The sequence below is a fragment of the Melanotaenia boesemani genome, chromosome 3 (assembly GCF_017639745.1).
Source record: "Melanotaenia boesemani isolate fMelBoe1 chromosome 3, fMelBoe1.pri, whole genome shotgun sequence".
Classification (NCBI taxonomy): domain Eukaryota; kingdom Metazoa; phylum Chordata; class Actinopteri; order Atheriniformes; family Melanotaeniidae; genus Melanotaenia; species Melanotaenia boesemani.
In genome coordinates this window covers 31,792,078-31,818,584 of record NC_055684.1, presented here as the reverse complement: position 1 = coordinate 31,818,584, position 26,507 = coordinate 31,792,078, and the positions used below count along the sequence as shown (strand labels likewise).

The 26,507-nt window shown below is 37.6% G+C and overlaps 1 protein-coding gene across 2 annotated transcripts; it reads right to left on the bottom strand.

The window, feature by feature from the left end:
* Positions 1–1,998: 1,998 nt before the first annotated feature.
* On the bottom strand, positions 1,999–26,271 carry gdf11 (growth differentiation factor 11). Of its 2 annotated transcripts, none has more exons than XM_041979942.1 (3): positions 25,534–26,271; positions 11,818–12,191; positions 1,999–5,475 (listed from the first exon to the last, which is right to left on the bottom strand). In XM_041979942.1, exons 1-3 carry the CDS (start codon positions 25,946–25,948, stop codon positions 5,095–5,097), a joined length of 1,170 nt encoding a protein of 389 aa, XP_041835876.1. In that variant the 5' UTR covers positions 25,949–26,271; the 3' UTR covers positions 1,999–5,094. The 2 variants fall into 2 exon arrangements, with proteins under 2 accessions (XP_041835876.1, XP_041835877.1); XM_041979943.1 differs by having other exon boundaries at positions 1,999–5,472.
* Between the last annotated feature and the right edge of the window lie 236 nt (positions 26,272–26,507).

Genomic DNA, 26,507 nt, shown 5'->3' with positions numbered 1-26,507 from the left:
TTTATGGCATTTGGAAATGATAGAATTCTCTTTTTAATTGCATTTTACACAGCAGCAGCTTCCTTGCAATTAGTGTTGTACATGGACACACTCATAACGAACCACAAACTTTTAATTCTGTGCATCATAGATGTGAAATAGACAAAGGACAAGGATTAGGAGAAACATAGTAGAATGGAAAGAATTTAATTAACAGAATGACAAGAACAAATGGAGAAATGAACCTGTGTGAGGTACTGACATCAGTGGATGCTCATGTTGTTTTCACACTATTCTCTGCAATTGTATTTAAGAGTTCACATGTCAGAATGGAGGAGATTCTACATTTTGGAAAAGGAAAGTTAAATCAAAAGAAACTTAAAGGACTAAATATTGTTTATAGCACTTGGTTCCCTCTGTTGTGCTGCATCTTAGCGCTTGTCTTGTACATCTAAATCTTAGCGGCCTTATGCCAACTGAGACAAACCGTAGCAGTGGCTGCATGGAGTGAATCATTATGTGCCATCTGTTTCACATGTTTCGGACAGCTTCTGCATCCCATCTGTAACGCCGCAAAAGCGAGGTACATAATCCTACCATCCAAAACAAGTATTTATTGTTGCAGAAACATTGATGAAGTCCAGTCTTTTTGTCTGAACACAGTGCATCCAGAAAGCTAACTTATTAGCTCTATTAGGGCAGGAAAAGCATGAGCTATAGTTTTTGCAACTGTCACAAAGAAAAAAAAATCATGGTGATGAAAATCACACATACACACAAAAACAACAAACTAACAGTTTTGAGGAGTAATGCCCAGATTTTTATTAAAATTTATTTAAGCACTCAAAATTGCATTGAATTGATTATTAACTTTTCAAGTGCATATTTTGACAAAATATTATGTATATTTTGAATAATGCAATTTGCCAGCTGCACTTTTATCTTTTTACTTATCATTTTAGATTTTGAAAAGATGATCAAATTAGCAAACTAGCAGTTTAGCCACATCCTTTATGTATAAGGTGTGTAATTTTTACACATTTTAATCTTACATTGTCAAATGTAAAATGTTAAAACAACACAAAAAAAGCAGTAAAATTTTGCTGTTTGTCCTTGAGATTCACTATTTTTCCTGATGGTTGATAAAGGGTTAGGAAATATAATATGTTGTTTGTCAACTGGTTAGTGTCATAAATTAAAATTACTTGGTTCAGTTAATATGCAGATAAATAAGCAGAATACACATTTCACTGTACTTAGTGTGGAAATATGAAATATGATGCCAACAGCTAATGCATTGATTTTGACTCCAGAGGTCAGAATACCTTCCCCATCTCCCAACATCCAAATTTAAATTGAAATTGTGGCACAATAGATGTTTCTCCTGAATGGATATGTACAGCATTAAAGTTACTAACTAAACTAATATTAATGGTGTTTTTGTAGGTTTGAAAGATGCATCTTTATACGATGAATCAACCAATAACGCGGAAACAGTGATGCACTGTCTATGGTGCACTTCAGGTATAGAAAATGGATGGACTGTTTTGAAACCAGCCTGTAAGAATATAAGAAGCACATTACTCATAAACAATAATGAATGTACAAAGTGTTGGAGCAAAAAATGATCTTCAGGCAGGCAAAACTTTATCTGTCTGGTGCTTAATATAAAAAAAGTGATAAACAATAAATCATCTGATGCACCTGAACACATTTAGGTGTTTTACCACTGCAGTCGCAGGCTGTTTTCCAGTCACTTGTTTACTTCTGAAGTTTGTTTTGGTTTTAATATCCACCATTTTATTTGAGTGTCTGACATCTGAGTGGATGAAAAGAAAATATTCAGTTTTAGTTAACAATCGAACAACACAGCACACTGCCTTTTTTTACATGCAAAACGTAGGCTATTCTATATTTGTCCATGACAACACAAGGATTTTGGTTACAGCGGTGAGTAAAATCACACCCTATATCAACAAAAAACAACAACAAAAAACAAACAACCAAACACAAAACTCATAAGCTAAATAAATGATTTATTGTACAAAAGAAAAATGACAGTAAATAAACAACAAAGGGCAAAAATAATCATACAGTTATTTATATGCACAACAGTTCAACTACAAAGTTGGGGTGATTTTTTTCTTTCTTTCTTCTTTTTTTTCACTATACAAAGAACAGAGGATGCAGGGGAAAAGACAGAAAATGTTAGAAGCGGTGAACCTGTCCAAAACATCATAAAAGTTAACATTTGGGTATGTATCGACATAGATATTTCTTACTCTCATATATTTATATGAAAAAAAGAACAGAACAAAACAAAACTCTCACACATACCAGTATACAAACACGAAAATTTAAAATACAACTTCTCAACAGCTTTAACCATAGTTAAGACACAGATGTGGGCACAGCTAATTATTTCTTTTGACCACACATGACCAGAGCCGCTACCATCAGTCACTCTGACAATAACTCAATCTGAACCTGAGAGCAAGGGGACCCTGTGGTTTTCATCTACATTTTTGGAGGGCATGGGGGTGGCTCTTATGAGTAAAATGCTTGCACTGATTAACTGCTGACATTTTTGTTTTTTTTTTTAAAAGCAAAGGTTTTAGAAGGCGTAAGTGAGGTAGACAGACTTTAAAATGCATTGTAATTAATATTAATAAATAACAACAAACCAGTTGAATTTTTTTCTCCAACCACTGCCCCTAAACCAGCTTTTCCTCCCTTTGAAATGTTCTAGCATATTCCTGCAATCGGAAAGGTTTACAGCACGCAACATGTCATTCTCTACTTTGGCTAACAATCCCTGGATATTCTTCCCATTCTTACATGGGTGCTCTCACTTAAAAAACACACAAAGGCAAAAACACGTCTATGTGCGACAGTCGGCACATTGTTTAAATCAAAAGGATGCCATCTCTCGAACATGGTAACAGATTAAAGTTGATGGGTGGGCCTTTTCCAGTTAAAGCATTCTATGTTTTTTTTTTTTTTTTTTTTTTTTTTGATCCAGACATGTATTACACAGGTGAATATTTACTCAAAGTAGGCATGGAGGCCTTTCAGGCCACTGTTACTGTACGTCCAGGTTCATTGGATCAAAGTGTGTGGGTGTATGGACAGGCCCCCGCTTCAGACAAAGTCAGAAAAGTGTGATGGTATCAAAATGAAGTGATAGATTTCCTAGTTTTGTTCATCACCAGAAGCTTGGATATTTTTTTTTCTTTTTTATGCTATACTGTACAAGCTCTCTTGTGCTTGGTAAAACACAAACAACACTTTTACCTCCTCACGCCATGTACATCCCATAGTGCAAAATTTAATGTTGGTAAGGTAGAGTGCCCCAAAAAAGGCTTTTGTACCCCTTTTTAATATATACATATATCATTTATATATAATGTCAGAAGGCTCTCACTTTATCCAACAGCATAGTGCTTTCGTTTATAACAAAAGGATATCTTTGCTTTGACATCCAGGAGACAAAGACAAGCTTCGAGCGTACTAATCTACTCTGTGTTCCAGCACTAACAATAGTTTTTTTTTCCCATTATGACAAAGATAATACAGTTGAGGTGGATGGGGGCATTTCAATGCAATCAAATATACTCTATAAACTAACATCAGTTACATTATCTTCAGCTTCAGCCTCAGCTTTTTCCTTTTTTTTTTTTTTTTTTTACATTTTTGCACACTGTGATGTGTTGTGGATTTAAAAAAGCTACCATTTAGCACAGTACTGCTGATTTTGCATTATTTTCTTTTATTTTCTTTCTGAAACTATCATTGAGAAAAAGTGAATGAACTGGCTTGACAGGAGTAATGTAGCTACTGCTCTTTCTTCATTTAAGTGTTTATTATTATTATTATTATTATTTTTTATTTATTTTTTTGTTTTGTTTTATTTTACACAGAGGTGAACAAGTAGAAATATGTAAACTTCTAGAGATAATCAAGTTTTGTGCTACTTTCAGCTCGTCAACGTGTGAGCGTCATGACACTCTTGTGTGTTTATTTTAGGATAGAGATTTAGCTGTTTTTAATGTGTCTAGTCCTAAGCCCCTTTGGGTTGTGAAACTGTGCATTTATGTCTCCTTTTTAAAAAGTTACTGCAAAACTTGAATGTGTTATTTAACTGGATAGAAAAAAAAACCAGCCAGGTTCTTGTTATCCTGCAGGACTTATCCTTGTTCTCTCCCAAATGATACAGAATAAGTGAGTCAACATCTACTTTTCAGTTTTATTTTAGACTTCAGTGTGCATGCTGAACTAAAATCATGTGATCTATTTTAGTAGAATGACAGCAACAGTTATACCTACTTTATTTAGGGATAAAGTTTGTATAACGTCTTCTCTTTCCTTTTTTAAGTTTTACAAGACTACAAATAAAAGATCAAAGAGGTTTCAAAGATACTCAAGAATGTCACACTGGGGTGTTATACATTAATAGACAGTATAGTTTGGTTTTGGACCTCCTCAGCACTTTACATCTTTAAATATCTGTAAACAAGATTGGATTTGGACAGTATCTCAACCAGTTCTGCACATTAGTGTGTCACATTTTCAGAGTTTTTGTTAAAGTGATGGATTGCAAATGAATTCTGATCATGCCCCCTTGTGAACATTTAAGTGATTCAAATCTAACCCGTAAGTAAGTGTATCTGTGAAATTAAGTATTCCCAGAACCATCTTAAAAACTGACATTGCTTAATGAACTATGCTTATGTCTCCTTTAATCTCATTCCACTAACCTGGACATTTCACAAAGATGTCATAAGAAAAAAAAGAGAAAAAAACTCACAAAACTAACACATACTACCAATTTCTGAAGCTGCTCCACAAGAACATCCTCCTCAAATCATTCATAATGTACTGTATCACTCAGTTCACTTTTGATTCATATTTCATTCAGAACTTTTTATACAGTTAGAATCAATGTAATTATGGGGGGGAAAAAAACAAAAAACAGTGGGATGCTTTTGTGGCTGAGCAAAAATTAAATCTGGTGCTGGGGAGTGAGTTCTGGTGCTTGGGGAGAGCTCCATAAGGGTTTTGGGTGGTTTGATGAGGGCTGTACACAAGTGTGTGCGTATATCTTCTTCTGCCAGCCTAAGAGCAACCACATCGATCCACCACCATCCCTGGGATCTTGCCATGAATGATCTGCTGCTTGTCATTGAAGTAAAGCATGTTAATGGGGGACATCTTAGTTGGGGTGCAGCAAGGCCCTGCGGAGCCTCGGGGGTTGGCGTGCTGCACCAGGTGGGTGTGTGGATATTTTTGCATGAACATGTACTCGCACTGGCCAGAGCAGTAGTTGGCTTTGTACCGTTTGGGGGCAATGATCCAGTCCCAGCCAAAGGCCTCAAAGTCCACAGTCAGAGGGTAGCGACAGCAGCGAGACTCGGTGGAGTGCTCGTCACAGTCCAAACCGAGGTTTCTCCGAGAACGTTTGCTTGTCTCAAGAACCTTCACTTCCAGGAACGGCTGCTGGAATCAGGGGGAGGAGGAGCACAACAGACAAAAAGAGGTGGTTATGAAAGAACTACACCACAGACATAAAGGCAAATACTATTATGTGGAAAAAGGCATTTTCTATGCTAAATCTGTAAACCAAATTACAAAATAATAATAAAAAAAAGACACCAGAGGTTACCCACGACATAGTGCAGCACATCTCAGATCATCACACTTGGTCAAAAGTCTTTGGGCTCTGTTTGTCAAAGCACAGGATACTGCTCTACAACACTAATTTAATTTTTATTTCTTCTTTTAAGTCTGATCACGTGCTCACTTTTCACTGAACTGGGTTCAGATTTGTACTAAACAATCAAGAAAATAAACTGTTGCTGTTAAATCCTTTACAGATTCATCATAACAGATCATTTAAGTCCAGATATAAATCTTAATAATAATAAAAACTCTCTAGTTCTTAATTTTATTCTGTACAGTAGTACTTAAAAATGATGTAGATCCTTATCAACAGCCGTCATAGTAATTACTTACTACAATTCATAAGCTATAAACATACAATTATTTTCACACTTGTGTGTGTATTATTGATGTAGCTAGCAATACTTGTTGCCTATTCCACTATTTTAATCTATAAATTGCAATTTCCCCCTGGGATTATTATTTTTTTTATTCATTCATATTATTCATTGTCATTTAACTTATTAAAAATCAATATGTATGAATTGGTGAGATCTGGCAGTGAAATTACATGTTGCAACAAAATGAACACCCCTTCCCTTCCCTTCCCTTTACCAGCATATCAAATAACTGTGACAGCTATGAAGAATGCAAATAAATGCATAAATAAATGGCTTTCTGTAGAGTCAAGGCTGTTTTTTCTTTGTCCTTTCTGGGCTACTGTAGAAAGATGTAGGTGCATCATGGCTGGCTATGAGAAGGTGGCCCTGTGCTCTGTAGATTAAACCTGCCAAGAATACTATGATTTTTAACCTTACATTATTCTGTTCTTAAGAAAACATAGTAAAAATATGCATTTATTTTTCAATTCCCAAATTTCACATAAAGTGTCCAGATTTGCGGCAAATCTGTGTTCATGAATGTACAAAGGTGAAACTAACATGGGATTTTTGAGGCATCCCAGACTGATCAAAATGTAGGATGAAAGATATTTTGGTGAAGCAGGGGTGGATCAATAAGATATCAACAAGGAGCTGGAGCCAGTCAGTATTGTTTTATGCAGAGATGAGCTGAGCTACGATTAGCTTGACCTGGCTATTTGACAAGACCACTGTTTTTGTCCCAGTATACATGCACCGGAGAGGAATTATTGACCAAGTTATTGACCAAGGTTTGTCTGACACACTAACACTGTGAACTGTGTGAAAAAAGTGTTCCTTACATTCTGTTGCTGCATTGTACATATAAGTTTAACCCAATTCACTGCTTCTTAAATGTGACTTTGTTGGAGTATGCAGATATTAGAGCAGGACAACAATCTGAAAATGCTTTAAGAAACTGCAAGCTTGGACAAGCCCCTGACACGTCCCGCCATCTCACAATAGAAACAGAAGCATTATTGGGAATTACCTGTATTTATGCATGCTTACTCTTTGCCTCTTTGTAAAAAGATGCCAGCATATTAAACAATGGACCATGTGCTGCATACCAAGGCTCATTTACACATGTACATGCAGAAATGAAAGACCCAATATTCCTTTCTTTCTTTTCTTTCTTTTTTTCTGGTGTCATGTAAGTGCGCTGTATAAGAGCAGAAAGGATGGGGTGAGGGGACAACACACTTAAATCCAAAAGAGAAATAAAAACATACCACAAACATGACGGTGAGCTGAAGAACGTGCACTCTACTTGAACTACTTGAAACACCATGCCTCTTCAAGCAAGTAATATCAGAAATTACACATAAGAGAGAAGCTGTAGAGAGAAACTGCCAAGTCTCTTCACTAACCACGTGATCAAAACAGACTCACTCAACAGCAGCTACTCATGTCACACTATAATACTAATGACAAGTCTCTGTATGACTGCTGGAACTGCATTAGACGGGTCGATTGTAACACTTAAACTAATCTATACAAAATAAAGATCTGGAAAAAAAGACAGAAATGTCAGGTTTACAGAGATTTGCATGGTTTCATAACAGTATTTCTTGACACAGTCCTTATGTAAACTGCCTGGTTGGCTACCTGGAAATATCCCAACAACAACAGAAAAAGATGCTAGGACATAGCTGTACCTGGCCGTTATTTGATAAAGAAACAGTTGATGCACATGCTTCTGTTGAATTTCTTTTTTGTGAATAAATTAGGCAGTCAAGAAATATTGGATAAATTGGCTATTTTTATTTGCTGGTATTTTTTTTCAACTTTAGAAAGAGCCTAGCCAGCAGTTTAGCTTCTTCAATTACTTGTCCTAAGTAAAACAACAAAAGAACATGAGCTGTTCTTCTTTTAGGCTGTTGGCCAATGAAGTATGTCTGTTTACAGGGTTGCACTGAAATCCTTTAATGAATAAAATAGTTTTTAGGCTGATACAAATATTCTTAAACTTTCATGTCAAATTTGGTGGTGTATGTCTCTGGATAAAATCAGTCACATTTACATTAAAATACCACTGATGCTTTACATCACTCTCACTCATGTTTAACATGAGGTAACATTAACTTTTTTTTTTTGCAAACATTATCTGTAAATAGATGCTTAAGCCCCTTTCTCGCATGCATCGTTTTCCATTAATCTGGTCGCAATTTAATAAGTCATTGCCATGTGTGAATTACTTCCCTGCTGCTTTACTGTAATATTATGATATGACACTCTGACTCAGTTGGACTGAGTAATAAATATGCATCACTTTCAACATGACACACGTACCAACTGTTGTAGTGACACTGATGGACATACACATACAGTAGTGGTGCAGTTCTGTTCAAATCTTATTCCTGTATGGTTTCACCAACAGTAGCTGCAGCTCTGAGTCATGTTTTTCTAATCATCTGAGCTGTAACAAAAGCTTTGGCTCTCTGTCTGGCCGCATATAACGCTTCCTACCAAATGACATTTTGTTTTACACAATGCTCCCTATTTGTTAGCTTGATATAGATTTTTACAGCATAACCACATGATCTTATGATAAAACTGTAACTCCTGAAATTTTTGGAGAGTCGTGCAGAGGGATGCATCTTTGCTTATTACAAACACCAGTTAGAGTCTAAAGGAGGCCTCAGGTGAAATGAACAACTTTTGCACAGTTACTGTAATATAGTTAAATCATTGCAAGCATAAAAATAATCTTTACCATGTAAAAAAAAAAAAAAAAAAAGAAGCATATTTCAGCTGCTTCCATCTGCCACTGCTATGTTTTATGCAATCACTGTAAGCTGTCATGGTAATATTAATAGTTATGGTGATGCAACGTGTTGTCTATTAATGGTGAATTATATTATACTGCACTCCATGCACTATCGGAAATGTGAACCAAATATCTCAGAGGTCACTCACACACCACACATCGTGTGTGACATAAACATAAAAGTAAAAAGGGCATAATTAAAATTATATAATTTTAGCAGACTGGTGAAGCATACATAGCATAGCTCATGTGTAAAAAGGGCTCTTGTCAGCCATTTAGTGTACAGACTTTGTATGAAAACTGATAAGACTGACTAATGACAAATTTTGAGTAAATAATCATAAACAGGCAATTAAAAAAGGGTTATATACAACCTTTTTGACATGTGAGGGATCAGTCACTAAAATGTAGCTAAGTTTTATCTTGGCTTTAAAAAGAAAAGATAAATATCAGATAAGTACAAGCCTAATAATAATAATAAAAAAAACTAATCATACAAGGTGCATCATAGCACAGGACTTCTACCACGAATTCATTACTCTAATCAGTTTACTTGTAATCAATAATTTATTGTATAAATCTACCGTAGAGCTCTTGAGGAGAGTGTGAGCCAAATTAACTGATAATTTTAATGCCTATTTGCACCAGTTTTACTGTCACAGACAGCCTAGTTTTAAAATGTAATCATTAATATATTAAAACCTCAGTGACGTTTTCACATCATCAAAAATTATATTTACATTCTTTGAACGGTCTAATGAAGGTAAAAGCAAACACAAGCTAAAAGCAACAGAATCAATTTACTTATATGTAAGAAATCTAAGGTTTGGGCTCTTTAGGGCAATTTATACTACTAATACAAACAAACATGGATTTTATGACATATTTACATTGCCTTAAATCCAGCATTGTGTGATTACCGAAAGAAGAGGTTATCCTTCATCTTAGATCAGCATTAAAAGCTGCTCATTGCTTTCAGTTTTCCCATCAAACTAAAAAGTTGACAATTTAGTGACCTGAAAAGTCTCCCTCTTATGTAACAAAGGAAAAGCTTGAACCTGCTTAAAATTCAGCACCAGCACATTTCACAGTTTACTAAAATGTAACTTAATCAATTTGTCATTTTTAAGAATCAACACAATGTGCCATTTGAGTAGCGTTTCAATAGGCATTGACAGAAACTAGCCTTTTCAAGCACTAATGGCTGACTGTGTATGCTTGGTTTGATCCCTGACCCAGGAGGTCATCTGCAGGCTACTATAACCTTGACCTTTGGGCGTAGCAAGCAGATCAAATATTTTACTTCAGTGTGTTTATTTTACAAAGGCTTTTTCTCCCCACAGTGATTCCAGCTGGGCTGCAGCACAGTTTTTTGTGACGCATTCAAAAGAGGAAATAAGCTGAAAGACTGCTGGGGTGAGACCATGACAGGTTGGCCTTAGGGCCTTTGCTGCAGAAAAAAAAGATCCAGTATTCAGGATTAAGGAGAAGCTGAGATTGCCTCTTTCCTTCTTGTTGTATGTGTGTTTTTTTTTATACACTTGCATGTGGTTTTGATCTTTTTTTTTTTCCTATCTTTCTTTTTTCTTGCTTAAGAATAATATTGCACACTGCTGTGTGGTCAGAGGGCAACGATTTATTGGCCAAGACACCAGAGCTGACCTCTGGTGTGTTGTGAAGATCTGACCCAAATAACCACTTGGTAAATATTTGGTGTTGCTTAACTCGGGTAAGTGGCCTACATAATTCAACAAAGATGTTGTATTTAGCTGTCAGTCACAGTAACTAACTAGATTAATGGCTCACCAATGGCTTTTGCTTTGAGGCTGAAGTTTAAGCTTGTTAGTGCAGCTCCATACATTACATTGGAGTCAGAAGTTTAGCATAAACAAAACAAAAAAACCATGGCGACTCTGGTGATAAAAAACCAAAACAAAACAACAAAAAACACTATGCACACTTAAAAAGATTTTTAACTAGACTGTATTTCATCTGTAAGCAAAAGTAAAAACAAAAAGAGTTTACGTTTCTAAAGTCTTTGCATTTTGTAAACAGATATTTGTTGCTAGTTTTAGTTTATGTGAAGATGAGATGCAGTACTAAAAGAAGGCTGATCCCATCAAAGTTTATTGGGTTTTCACTGGATTGACCTAAATCACATATCTTACTGTGTTCTTACACACAATCTCATGAAAAATTCTATATGCATGATTTTTGAACACACATATAGGTTTTTCAATAGGTCATTTGCCTGCTGCTGTACCAAACTGTGCACGTCAAACCAGAAATAAATCCAGCATAGTTTTACACCAGGGAAAAACTGGGATATTTCCTGTGTTTTCTATTTTTTCTTTTTTTAAAAAATAAAAACCAATGCAGTTTCACAAAATATTGGGAACTGCAGGGATCCTAAATGTCAGTGCAAAACATGACTTTTAGGTACATTAAATGACTTTTACTATTACTGTACTATTATTGCAGTGTTTCTTAGTTTTTCTTGTTTACAGTACCAATTAATACCACATGATAAAACAGTTATTATTAGGATGCTCATATCTAATTCACTGAAAACTTGCTTTACATTTTAATCTTATTACTATAAACACCTGAATTTGCTTATTATCATATCTTTAAGGTGGAGTCACTGCTTTTTCCTATATTGTATTCCTCATTTGTCTCATTTGTCCTCGTGTGTCATGTATTTTCACATGACAAAAGAGGTACTTAAAATTAGCTTAAGATGAGGCTACAGACCGTAAAGAAATTAAATTTTATTCTTTTGTGGAAGTGTGAACAATTTCATGTCTAAGTAAAAGAATTTAAACAATACGATGCAAATGCCAGCCTTTCTCTTATTATTTCCACATCGACTGATTACTTTTATCAATTTGACTTTGGCAGCATGCCTTTGAAATATGGATTACATGAAAGTGAGCTGTGGTGGAAGTGATTCCCCTCCCAGGCCCCGGGGACAGGTCTGAGGATCCTTACCAGCCCCTCCTCCCCGGGTCGCAGCGAGGTAACTGCCAGGTCATTGCCGCTCTCATCAAAGGCGTTGATGTCAATTCCCCAGTTGGTGTGGGGCTGTTTGAACCAGTTCTGCAACACATGCTTAAAGTCAATGCTTTGCCAGTGGCCGACCCTGGAGTTGAGCTCTATCTTCAGGGAGCGGATGCGGATGTGGCGGCTCCCCTGCTCTGTGATGGGCTTCAGCCGCAGGATCTGCAGGTAGACAGTGGAGGTCTCTTGCAGCGGTCGCAGATACACCCACAGCTGGGCCTTCAGCACCTTGGTGAACATCAGTTTGGGGCTAAACTTGAAGAAGCAGCAGTTGGGTTTCCCGTTCACCTGCACCAGGGGCTCGGCTGTGGGACAGAGGACAGTTTTATTTAGCTTTGACATTGTAATATACAAACAATAGATGACTGAGATCATCATAATAAAAACAAACAAAGAAACAAAAAAAACGTCATGCAAAGTGGTTGGATTTTCAAAACTGTAATTTATCACTAAGTATTTAAGACCTGCAAAATCATTACCGTCAGTGTATATGTTAATTGATTTAACACATATTTTTAATAATAGCTAACATAAGTATTTCTGAAGGAGCAGATAAAATAAGCTAAATCCTTCAGCAGTTTCCATACTAACATGTTTAAAACAACCCTTTTGTACAACTTTCATAATTCACGGTAAACACCAGAAAGTTTCATTCCTGAAGTAAATAATTGGATTATTTGCCTACAATAGTATAATACACTAAGGACTGCAGGCAAAAAATGTATGCTACTGAGAGATGTTAAGGGACATGGAATTTAGTCACAGATCTTTTGGATGAGCTGTGAAATCATGAGAACATGAGAGATTTGCACATGGATTAGATAAGCAAGAACATGCTGGCACATTCTGTGCAACGGCATGACTAATTAATGATGGTTTTAAACTCTCTGTGGCTCACTTATTTGCTGCTGTTACCAACATACAGTACGTATTGTTTATATGCAGCCCCAACTCTTTGTTCTGTCATGTTTTGTTGTGTATGTACGATAAAAAAAAAAAAAAAAAAGAAACATACAAAGTGAATTTGAAATTGACAGTTTCAGAGTAATTATATGTAAAAGAAACAGCTTAATTATACCAACAGAAGCTAATTTGAGTTTATTTTTACAGCATGATATTCTAAAACATAACAGTGATCTGACTCTGACCACTGCTTCTAGTAAACCAGCAGCCAAACTCTGACCATCTGCAAGAAAGCTGTTGCGTATTATATGTGCACCTGGCCCTGTGGTTTAGTAAGGGTACATTTGTGATTACTTTAAGGTGGGAAAAAGGATCAATTTGCATATTAAAACAAGAATCAGTAATGGTGACCAGTGGCCAGATGGTAACCTTACATTCCCCTGGGTCAGCTGTAATAAAATGGACTACCCCTATATTACAAATAGTGAAATTAAAACATCTGAAAAAAAAAAAATAAATAAAAAAAATCTGTGACTCCCCCGAGTTATAAATATATTTAGGGTGTGGATTATGAGTTATGTCAGAGTGCTCAAGCCGTCTCGTGAAACAGGCAGATTTATTCCTGTCATGATCCGTGGCTCTTGTGTTTCTGGGGTTTGCACCACATGTCAGTTCTGCACATGGTTCATTTACATAGACCTCCATCTGATATAATGACATCCATCCGTTGAATTCATACATTCATTTCCATGTAAAGTGTTCATTTATTAAGGGAAATTTATTCTGTTTCTAACTAACATGATAATGTGCCAACGGAGTACAATAGAATATTTAAGCTGCCCATTTTCTCTGAGAAAATTTGACATATCAGATTTTGTCCAAAAAAGATTAAAAATAAATCTTGTGATTAGTCATTTATCTTGTAAAAGAGTTGTTGTTGTTAATCCTTTTGAGGGAGGAAAAAAAAAGATGAAGAAGAAGAGGAAAAAAACTGCTTGGACCTGTCAATCACCGCTAAATCTGGGGTTGCTCAGGCAACCTGCAAATGCTTCCTGGGTCAAAAGGTTATTTGGCACCTCAGCCTAGTTAAGAAATGGGATCAGGGGTCAAAACTGTCAGCCTCTTTACATCTCAGGGGTGCTGGGGAGGGGCAGCCCTAACAGCCAGATTGAGTTTGAAGGTCAAGGTCGACCCTATGGCAATGGTAATATGTCTTTTTTCACATCACACGCCTTTTCACCAGAGAACCATTCCAAATCTCAGAGACACAGCAGCGCTGAATTGGCCACAGTTTGTTTTTGTTTTGATTAGGGTGGAGATTCTCCAGCCAATAGTGAATTGTTTAGCAGACTCAATTGACCAGGCGAGAACACTGCACCAGGCTGTCTTTTTTTCACACTAAACAAGTATTGTAATTTAATTATGGGCATGCATAGAGGGATATGAATTCACAGAGGTACAGATGGACTATCCATTAGAAGAGTCCAGGGCGAACATTGAATAAGGGCCAAGCTAGGGACAGACATGGTCCTTCAGCCTGTATTTCCAAGCACAGTCATTAGTGAGTGTAAATTATACAGTGTCTCACGCTGAACAAACAATATGTCAATGTTCCTTTTAGTAGGTTGCTGAGGTCACAGCAATTAACGTGGGTGGTGTTGTGTTTGCTCATCAGCACAAAACTGGGAATGCACTATTCTGCAGTTTCCTTGGGGTTTATTTGTGATTATTACTTTTGGGGACAAACACTCAGCAGCTCTTCTTTTGCCAGCAGTTTTCATCACTTTTGCTAAGTTACTTTAAAAAATAACAACAACCTGGCAAACACGCTGGAGCTAAAATGATTCAGTTTCTTAATCCAAAGTCTTTCTCCAGAAGGAGTAACCTGAGAAGCAGGGCCTGTATGCTGGGATTCAATTCAGGACCCAAGTTATTAAACACACCTGCAAAACATATGAGCCACATCATGTTAAACAATGACTTCATTGATAGGTGAAATCAATTTGGGCCTTTATAGATCCTGTAAATGCACAAGCAAGAGGCAAATGAAAATGCCTGCAGCTCAATTACACCCCATGTCTTGGCAGAGTGTTCCATTTGTGCAAAACGAGCATAGCTAGCTTGTAAAGAGCAGAAAACCAAGGCGGTATTTAATCCTTCCACCTGAACTAAGTTTTTTTTCCACTACTAGACCATATTACTGGGAAAGAGCTAAAAGATTTTACAGCAAGAATCTTTTATGACTTAATTTCCTGGACAATTTGCTTAGTTATAGCTTTGTGTTTTAATACTTTGACTTCAGTCCTGTAGTAAAGATATGAACTCTGATTTTGTGCTCAGCACTACCAGCTGGAGCAACACACACCTCTCTACTGAGCTTAACTGATGACGAACATACAAAGTCCTCATCAGTATGAACACTCCCTTTATTTTGCTTTCACTAAAACCAGAGTGAAGAATATCTAGTGGCCACATTTTCCAAAGGAAACAGATTTGTTTGCTTTTCTTCTCCATGTCTTCTAGCCTGCTTCATTAATACTGCAGCTTATTTCCCTGTGGTATAATTGCAGCATGTGCAGTGCACAAATTTTACTGCCAACTGCCAAGTGGGTCTGCAGGTGGACCTATCAAACATCTGGTGGACTCCCTGGGTACCTGTGTTCCATAGCTAGCCTCCTATACATGCAAGCAAGGGGAGGCATATAGAATATAAGGGTTTATTCACCATGCCATCTGTCCGTTTTCATACGATCGCAGTCCATTTAAATGCTTTTAGCAGTAATGTCACTGAGGCGTAGATGAGAACTGAGCCAGTTAAACTGTTGAAAACAGATGGATGGGGGAAGTTGAAATGTAGTTATACAATGATTAAGTGAATCTTGCCTTAAAAAAGGTTGTTAAAGATGATGGAGTCTTTATAGTCAAAAATCTTTTGCTGACCAATATAAATTAAGAATAAATAACAATTTCACAAAGATTTGTAGTGATTTGATCAAGAATCTACTCCTGTAATCAAAGTTCCTCTTGTAGTAACAACCTCTTCATGCAATCATCAGAAACTGTTTAAGATACATAATAATCAGAGGTGTCAAATTAGATTATTTGTTACCGTCTGGTGCCTTTTACATTCACTGGCAAAACAAATTAGGCAGAAAATGGAAATAAAATGGCTAATGAATCTATTTTACAGTGAATGAGTTTGACAAGAATTTAGAAACGACTACACTTATCACAGATGTTTTTAGTATTACAAATGGATTTTGCACTTAAGTCTGCCTCACAATCGAGAGAAAAAACAATAAAAGATAAAGTTTACTTTATCCAAACTCTGCAGGCTGCATAGATGTGTGGTAACATAAGCCAATCAGGTGAAGATGCAGAGCTCATGTGGGGTGTGGAGGGAAATGGTCATCTATTGTTAATGTCCAAATGGATAATGCATAATGGCACAAACCAAGATAGGAGTTTCATTTGCATATATATCTATATTTTCTTTTCTTAATGGGAAATGCAAATGTGCCATTTTGTGGAGTGTGTGTGTTTGAGAGCCTTCGTGTTGAATAAATGTGACTAGGGTATCCCCACGCACCTCGGCATATTAATCATCGTGACACGTTCACGACCCTTCTAATAAGACAGGGGCCACAGCGCACCCCCTCAAACATCCCATTCCAACCAAGCCTCACTCCCTCTTTGTCTCTCAGCCAGTCCCAAGGGAGTGGAGAGGGTGGTGGGGGAGGCCGAGCTAGAGCTGTGGATAGAGGGGTGTGTGTGTGTGTGTGAGCGCGTGTGTGTGTGAAGTTAGACCCCCTTATTCAGAAGGCTCTCCTGGGACAACGGCAGGCACAAGACTCCTATTAGGACTGAGCACGGTAGCCCCCCAGGAGCAACAAAAGACACCTCCTAATGCTCCCTGTTCTAGCTCAGTGAACACACAAGCACACACACACACACACGGAAACAGGCGGTCACACATAAACACACAACATACACAAGCTCCATAGTGACTGCCTTCAGCTAACACACTCAAGGCTCATTGTTTTTAGTGTTACATATGTTTGCATTATGAGAACGTTTGCTGAACAGCAGGATGGGAAGAGCAGTGAACTGCGATGAGGTGGACAGCTGGACAGCATGAGGCATGCTGGGGTGTGACCGCTAGTGTTTGTGTGCATCCACACATACATGCAAGGCAGGACAACATTGTTCTCTGTCACATGCAAAACTTTTCACATGCTTTACATAAGCAAACATCTGAACATGACAGACAGATGGCTTTGATTAATGTGGAGGTTTTGTTTCTAAAGCTGCTGTAGTTTTAATGACAGCTTTCAGTCAGTGAATATGAACATAATCTGAATTCAATGTTGCGACTGGATTTTTAAAAAACAGTTAAACAAAAAAGATAGGAAATTTCTTTTTAAATATTACCTTTAAATAGAATTTTCTCATTTTAGCAACTGCATCATATATTCCCTTTTAATAAATAAAACTAAAAAACACAAATGAAACTAATTCATTTCTTTCCTTTTGGCAAATGGAAGCTCGCTTCAGAAATTTTAAAGCACAGGTTTCTCCTTTTTAAAGCTATCATTATTAAGATGATGGAAACTCATATAGATGTAAAAACATACTCAAAGGCACCTCCAAAACTATCTGAAATCTAATATATACATTTGGGTTCTTAGTCAATAAAATAATTACATGTAGGAAAAGATTCTCGTAGTGTTTTGTGAAACTGTCACAAAAGAAATGTTCACTTTTACCAGGCAATAACTTTTGTATTAGGAGGCTGGACATGAATATTTATGTTTAGACATTAAATTGCATTTAGTTAGAAATGCAAAACATTATGGAAAGCCTTAAAACAAACACTGTCATTATATGCATGGCACAAAATCATTTCCCATGAGGGTGGGCTGGAGGTACAGCCTTTTTCTAATTCTAAGGTTTTACACATTAGGACTTATAGAAAAAAAATCATCTGTTTGTTACTAAGTTTTAGGAATCTATTATAAGTTGACTGTGTGCAAGAAGCTTGCCTAGTTGCAACAGATTTTTTTGTTGGATATGTGTTTGTTGTTTTTTAAGTAGAGATGTTGCAATCTTGTGGTATGGTGACGTGCACTGACAATATAGCATTAATTCATTCATAAGTGCAATCTAAGATTAAAAACAACACAGGACATATTACTTTCTTATTTATTTAAGAAAAATGAGGGAAGGTATCAACCAGGTCCTGCTGACAGTTTTCTGGTCTAAAACGGTCAGGTGTGTGTTAACATAATGCCAAGGAGGAAGGACATCAACAAACATCGTAGAGAAGAAGTTGTTGTTGCTCATCAATCTGGAAAGAATGATAAAGCCCATTCTAAACAACATAGAGTCCATTGATCTATAGTGAGAAACCATATTTGCAAAATTTTTCACCACAAGATTAAATCATGCAGTGTGTGGAGAAACTGAAACAACGAACGAAAACAAAACCTACATCTTAGACTCTACCAGCTCAGTTAGTTTGCTAAATGTGTAAGTTCACAATTAGAACAACACCAAACAAAGTATTGCTTGTTTGAAAGGAGAAAAGCCTCGTCTCTCTAAAAGATCATGGCAGCATCATTTAGGTTTCAGAGTTGTATCGGATAAAACCACAAAACTTCTTTAACAAAATCCTTTGGACAGATGAGCTTGAAATGGAGAAGTTTCAACTAAATGCACAGCAGCATATTTGGTGAAACCCAAACAGCAAATCATCAGGAACATCTCATACCAGCTGTCCAGCACTTAGAGTTGTGATGATTTGGGTTTGTTTTGCAACCACACGACCTGGGAACTTTGCAGTCTTTGAGTCAACCATAAACATCTCTGTATACCAAAGTATTATATAATGAAATGTGAGGCTGTCTGTCTGACAGCTAAAGCTTGCCCAAAATTGGGTCATACAGCTGGACCATGATCCCAAGAGCAGTGAATCTACAGCACTATGGCTGAAAAGAAAAAAACAATAGAGAAACCTCCTCAATCTGACTGTGGGAAGGAATTAGGAAAACTGTGCATAAACAAATGCCCATAAACCTCAATAAACTGAAGCTACATTGTAATGAAGAGAGGGTCAGAATTCCTCCACAATGTTGTGAGACTGATGATGTCACATAGAAAGTTAAAGGTAGTTTTACTGTTCAGTCAAATTTAAATGATCTATTGTTTCCATCACACTGCCTGAATTTTGCCTTGATTTTTGTTAAATGTTTTATGCAAAATATTAGAAAACCTGATGAAGGTATATTTTCTTTTTCACCTACACATATCATTTGCAGATTTGCAGGCTAAGCAAATGTGAGATACTGTAAAACTAATTAAAGTTAATTTGGACTGCTGTCCTCCAAAAGTATGTCTTTTTGTAATAAGAGCAGGTCATTTATATGAAGCCACAAATACTTTTTTTGTAGCAAATATTGTCTTAATTTAACTTTGATAGCATTTTTAAAATAACAAATGTGTGCTTGTTAAAAATTTGCTTTTGCTACCTCAAAACACAAACCAAAGAGAATGGTTATTTTTGTAGGCATGTGTCTCTAGGCAGCAAGAAAACTGAGAATGCAGCCTTTCTATTGAGTTAGTAATCTTATTATTTTGAATTAGCGAGGGAAAAAGACAAGAACGACCTTGAAAAGGAGAATGTTGCTGTTGTTACAGCTCAGAAGAAGCATTGGCTTTTAATTTAGCTCAAATGGTCACGTCATAATAAATTTAAAGGCCTGCTACTGGGTGTGTAAAGATGCTTCATTTATAGATGTTTGGTAAGATAAATAACTTCTGAACAACATACCTGTTATAAACAAAGAATTGCAAAAGGGGAGATCATTTTATGCTTTCTACCCATGCATAAGGTAATATTGTTTAGAGACAAGATGTTACTTTAATGGCAGCAATCTTGAAATGTAATAACTCATCTTTAAAGTATGATTACCCAGCAGTGTTCAGACCAGGGACTAGGCCAGAGTCTCAGAGGAAAATGTAAGAGCCATAAATACTGTGACAATACGCTTCATAAGGTCTAGAAATATGGAGAAGGAAATTTTCCTTTTTCTGGAACTCATCTGGACCAGAAATGTTTCCCAGACACCAAACAAAATAATCTCAGTCATGCTTTTCATCTATTAAAGGCATGATTACTCAGTCCTAAAAAAGATTATTTATCAAAACAAACTACTTCAGGATTAATCTCTGAGACAGTTTGATTGGTTTTCATATGATTTACTTGCTAATTTGTTAATTAGATATGATCCCTCAATGGTTTTCCATCTTTGACTCAAAGATACCACATCAGATTATTGAGTTAACAATTCTCCACATTCACTCAGGATTTCTTTTAAATTCATGTTGCACTTGACTCATAAGTTTCTTATTTAATACCCGATGTCCTATGTAACAGCTTTTGGTATGGCTTGTTAATCTTTTATTTAAGTATGTGGTTCTGCCTGTAGCACTACAGGAAGGTCAGTCCTGGATCATAGTGGTATATTCACAGAGGATGAACCTGAACCTAATCTGACACTTTCTCAAAAAGGTCCAGCTGGCTAAAAACAAAAATGACATTTTCAATTTTGTGCTAAAAGCTTTCCTGTCATTCCCTGTCTCCATCACACATTCATGTCATGCCCTTAGACAAAAAGCTGTGCAACACTTTCTCCATTTGAACTCTGGACTACTTAAAAAAAAAAAAAAAAAAAAAAAAAATCCCTGAATGCACCCAAATATGTCAGAGCTCGAGCCAAGAGTTTTCTCTTAATACAAAGTCACTGTGACTACATTGTGCCAAACCTCCCTCTATGAAGCATTTGTTCGATCCCGCTTTCTTGACAATTTCCAAGAAGCATCACATATTGATAGTTTCCTTTATGAGTTTGTCTTTGTCTGCATTATATGAAAATGTCCCTGAAGAAATCCCTCGAACCATAAAGAATGTTCTGAAATGATGTGGGCACAGAGAGGAGAACATCTACCGCAGGTGATAAATACAGCAAGAAGCTGCACTCTGCCATAGAAAAGAGGCTAATTAAATTTTCATGTAGATAATCATGAGGTAATCTACCATTAATTGTACTTCTATCCTTCACAGCGACTCCCTCGTGGGATCCAACTTTATGCCCATGCAGCATTTCGTTTATTTAAACGCCTCTTAGATTTAATGGACTCTTCCATAAACTCATCCTCAACCTCCTCACACACGACCACACAGAGCCCAAACGCATCCATCAACAATAATCCCTTCAATGATCTCCATTTTATCTTTTCACTCCCCTCCTCCTCCTCCTCCTCACTCGTGTCCCTACATAGAGCTTAATTACTGGTGTGAAGTAATTATTTCCTTTATTAGTGAAACATAACATCTGTTTCAGGTCTTTTTAATTGTACCTATAAAACCCTTCCATTATTTCTGTCCCTTTAGGATAGGACTGGGCTGCTTGTTGCTCCCCGCGGACCCACTCTCATCTTCCCTCCACGCCTCTTTTTTACCCATAAGAAGAGCTTGGTGCACCTAACTAGATCGGGCTCTTTTAAATCCTTTAAAGATGCAACGAGGAAGTCAGCAGTGATGCAGCAGTGAAGATATTCATGTCCAGCCATTGCAGTCTTGAATTCTCCTAAACAGCTCACTGTTGTGTTTTCTAACAAAGCACTTGTTGAATTATGAAGAAACATATTTCAAAAGTCGAGGGGGAATATGGACTGCAGGGAATATAGTACGATGGGAGCGTGGGAATAGAGGAAGGAGGGTTGAAGGAGTGAGATTCCTGAGGTCCTGGGGAAATTTTGTCTCTGTATTAATAGACTTTGGTCCCTTTGTAATTTTATTAGCCATAAAGTTGACAGTATGTTGTGCAATTTCTACAGTCCTACAAAAACCTCTTCTTTTTAAACAAACTGCTTATGTCCCAGGATCTAAACAATTCAGCACCAAAGTTTGTCTTTCCCTAAACTGATGCCAGCAACTACACAAGAGGAACAGGTGTCATCGTCAAACTGAGACCTCCATGGAATAAATAAATCTATAAAATCCTCACATAGTCATCAACTTCCAGCAAACACTGACCAGTGAGCTGAAGACTGTCCGGCTTCTACTACTCTGTCCTTTTAGCGCTCTCCCTCTTTATTTTTATGGTTCCTGCACCTTCAGGAAATGACCCTTTTATAGGGTCAACACTATAAAAGACTTGTTTTTTTTTTTTTTCTTGGGGGGGAGTGGTTGGTGGATGTGTGTATGTAGGTGTGTGTGTGTGTGTGTGAGTGTGTAGTGGGTGATAAGTGTTCAAGTTACTACCGGTTCGTCTTTGCTGCCAAAGAAAGAGACCTGATGAGGCTAATAGTCTTCTCGTCCAATATATCACATAGCTGTGAACTCTGTGACCCTTTTTGTCAATAGGAGAACTTTTCTCTGGAGTGTGTGTGTGAGACTGTGAGAGTGGGCGTGTGTGGGCATTCTTATGTGTCAACACAAGTGTGCGCAAGTGGAAATGTGCATGTTCATACCTTGACATGCGTGAAAAGGCACCCGAGAGTTGTGTAAGCCTGTGTTCATACTTAGAGCGCTGCATCTTAACATGATTTCATAACAATACCAATATAGTCCTTCCTAATAGCAGCTTGCATGTAATTATGATGCATGAATGATGTGCTAGTATAAAAAAGCTTAAAAGAGGTCAATTCAGGAGGGGAACATTTTTGAAATTTCATCTTAGCTTTAGGATGAGCTTCAGTATGAAATCCCTTGAAAGGTTTAGCGTCTCTGCAAAAGATCACTTATTTCCAAGATTACCTACACACTGATTTCACCATTTAAAGGTATAACGTTAAAGATGGAATATAGGCTTGGAGGGATAATAAGCAAGTGCTGCTCTCTGCTGGATCCTCTGTCACTGGCAAATCTCAAATTACAGTGAGTATATAAAGTAAATTTGCTAAACCAAGAATTTACAACAGAATAAAACTTTTTGTAATTTTCAAATTTCCTGCAACAACTTATAATGTAACTGCGGGAGAGATACTTGCCATCAGCAAAGGTGGCAACTCTCCTTTGACCTATCCTGACATTTATGAGTATTTTTAGTGGGTTTCTAGAAGTTATATAATATGTGGCTGATCAGCATCAAAACACAGAAAAAAAGAAGAGATGAGGAAGGTCTCGGCTAAATGATTTAAGCAGGAGACTAGTCAGGCCAAATCCTCAGCCCACTTCAGGCAATACAATGTACATGCACACACAATATAACACAAAAAGGCTATACAAACACAACTAGTTTAGCTCATTTGTCCCTGCAGTTATAATTTTTTTTATTTATTTATTTAAACTCACTTTTTATGCAACATGCAGAGCAGTTACTTCCATGACACACTTTGCAGAGGGAGATGTTTTGGTGTACAAAGTGCTGCACTATGATATAAATAGACGCTATATTCCATGATATTTCATAGTAATTAGAGACCAGGAAGCATGGACCCTTTCAACCCCCACTTCAGCACCCACGTACCTTGAGTGAATACTAAGAAGCAACTCTGGCACAGGTCCAATTCAGCATGTATTGTATGAACCCCCATGGCCCATCAAAGGCAGCGTGCATAACCATGAAAGGTTGATTGGGTTTGAGGTGCGCAGGGAATAGTGTTTGAAGTCCTTCTTCTATCAGAGAGACAGAAAAAGGCACTTTTAATCCTGTGGGATCGCTAAGACGCCACAGGCAAAAAAAACAGAGATGCACTCATTCTCTCTCAACTCTTCCACGGGTACCAGAGGAAAAAAAGAGGAGGAATAAGAGGGAGGGGGAGCTAACAGGGAAGTAAGTGGGGGTGGGTGGGGGAGCAGATGATCAAAACTGCTACTGACGTAAAGAGATGAGGCAAACGGATGAGAGAGGAAGTCTTTAACATGACAGATTTAGCATTATAATCTCAGTTATTAGCTTTTCTGGCTGGTATGGGGTCGTCAGAAACATACAATTAGCTGGCGTCATATGCAGTAGCAAAGTATCAGATCATTTTGATGTTGTGTGTGTGTTTGATTGTGTGCAGAGGCCTGGAGACAGCAGTAAGAAATATAATTTGAAGCTGCTGTTTTGGTTGTTATGTAGAGAGAGTATGTTGTGTATCCAGAGTTTCATCTATGTGAGTAAAGAGAATCAAATGTAGGACTTATCACTCATTACTAAAGACAAGCTGCAACATTTATTCCCTAAATGTTTCAATCCTGAGTGAAGAAGAAAGGGTCAGATAAAAAGTTTAATTTAAGCCACTGACAATTTAGCTAAAAAAAATCGAACAGATAAAATCCATCCCATTGCCTCCATGGACCTGTAATATACAAAACCAGTGTTGTGTACAAAGATTATGGAGAGATTCATCATTGTCACATCCGCCAAGAGCAAAAGCCCTACTAACTAACTAACTAACTAACTAACTAACTAACTAACTAACTAACTAACTAACTAACTAACTAACTAACTAATTCTAAGGCCAAAGGGTCACAGAAATGATAAATGTGGTATGATAAATAGAACAAATATTGGAGTCAAATATTGGCTGGAGAAGATAATAAGATTTAGTAGATAAGTAGTAGGTGAAATTATAAATTTATTTTCAAATAATCTTTCCTGCTGTAATAAGAGATAGAAATAAGTAAGCCTACCCTGACAGATGAAGAAAGAACCAGATAGATAGATAGATAGATAGATAGATAGATAGATAGATAGATAGATAGATAGATAGATAGATAGATAGATAGATCTTGTGAATTTACCACATGTGTAAATGATGTTGGACCCTGCGATTCACCAGGGAAAGGTCACACACTCCCCTCGACCCTAAACGAGTCTGTCATTGTGGACTCGTGTTTTTCTTTTTTTTTTTTTCTTAAAAAACGAGCTGTGCCTATAAACTTCGCATTTAAAAGGCAAGTGCGGCCAAGGGGGGCCGCTGCATGAGTGGGAACAATAGCAGCTTTTTGGACACACTTTTTCTCACTGCGATGAACAGCAGGGAAACCGGTAGAGCCTCCTATAAAAGACCGATGGAGCACAGCTGCCAGGGTTCAACAGTAATTTTATAAAATGTCTCCAAGGGGCCTGCCTGTGGATTTATGGGAAACTATAAGAGGGCGAGCAAATTGTTAGGAGGCAATAATCAGAGGGCCTCGCGATGTGATCGTAACTCCAGAATTTCAAGGCCCCACATGCAAAAAAAAGTCTGCCAAATGCATAATCATTAATAATGCACTTGACATTCAAACGAGGCTACCATGCCTCTCTTCTCAGATGCGGACGAATATAATTTTTTTAAAGCTTTAATATGACAGGAAAAGACTGGAGCAGTAAATACCGCTCCATCATCACCACCATCACGAAAACAAACAGATCAACATGCTGGAGCTGTTTGTTTCAGAGTGACACGACTCCTTTTGCTTCCAATCATTGATTTATCCGGTCCTCTGCTTGACTGCGGTGGGCAACAGCTGAGCAGTTATTTGTCTGATTTTATCGCCCAACTTTAGAAACACGGAGTGAACCCCAAGTCTTCATTTTATTATTATTATTATTTATTTATTTATTTTTAGTAAGTTAAGTCATCCACTTCACAGGGGCTCCTCTGTGCACGCAGCAGGCATGAGTCACTTGAACCTATCCGCTTCGCAATTACGCGCAGGACGCATTTGTAGACAATATTGCTGTTGGATTGTAAACATTTACTCACGCTCTGAGGCCATCGTGATCACGGACTCCGTAGTGGCGTGATACTCGTCCTCCTCCATAAACTCATCTTGGGACGATGCGTCTCCCTGGAAATCGTGATGGTCCAGGAGTTGCTGGAGCGGAGGCGCCTTGGGCAGCAGCTGATTGACCACCTCCCGGCTGATGTTGGGCGCCTGCTTCAAACGCAGCTTGCTTAGGATCTGGGACTTTATGGTCTCCAGTCTCAGTACTTTGCTCTGCTCCCTCCACACACAAGCAGAGCACTCGTGGGAACCGGCGTCCTCGTCCAGCAGGGACAGCCCGGCATCCGTGGGCGTCTCGCTGGCAGGAGGCAGCAGCAGATTGGGCTCATCGCTCCCTGACTGTCCCAGGGAGATGAGCACTACTAAGCATAATAAGAAGTTGTACCTCGGCATGACGATGCGCGAACGCCAAAAGATCAATAGATGCAACTTTTTTCTTCTGCTTTTCCTGTTTTTCCACTCGATTTATCCCGTTAAATTCCCACAGCTGGATTTGAGCCGCTCCTTATTTTAGTATACAAAAGGCACGAAATCAGTGACATACATCTAATGCAAAAACGACCAACCTGGAGTTGCTTTCTTTTCAGAAGTTTTTGCAATAAGTTATTTTTAAAAGTGCGTCCAGTGTATCACGGCACAAGCTGTTTTGATTGAAAGTTAAATTATCTGCCTGAAGAATGCATAGCCCGCTCACGTGCAGTAGAATAGCTGTTTTGGGATCCTCTGTCCAATTTAGTCCATGGAGGTGTGTGTATGTTAAGAAGTGTCACTAAAAAATGTGCAAGTGCGGTCAAAAAGGGGCTCTTTATATATCTCAGCTGCTGGTGTCGTAATCCGTCTCCATTGGCTAAGATTGCAACAAAAGGCTTTTAGGTCTGTCACCAAGTCAAGAGGGACAGAGCGAAGGGAGGGTGCACGCGCTATTATGAGAGTATAAATGTTTTACAGTGTA

Bases quoted from the DNA above. Each gene is read 5' to 3' on its own strand.
- gdf11 (XM_041979942.1), bottom strand. From the start codon at position 25,948: ATGCCGAGGTACAACTTCTTATTATGCTTAGTAGTGCTCATCTCCCTG. The intron at 12,192-25,533 runs GTGAGTAAATGT...TCTGTCCCACAG, and splicing joins GATCACGATGGCCTCAGAGC to CCGAGCCCCTGGTGCAGGTG. The intron at 5,476-11,817 runs GTAAGGATCCTC...CCCTGATTCCAG, and splicing joins GACCCGGGGAGGAGGGGCTG to CAGCCGTTCCTGGAAGTGAA.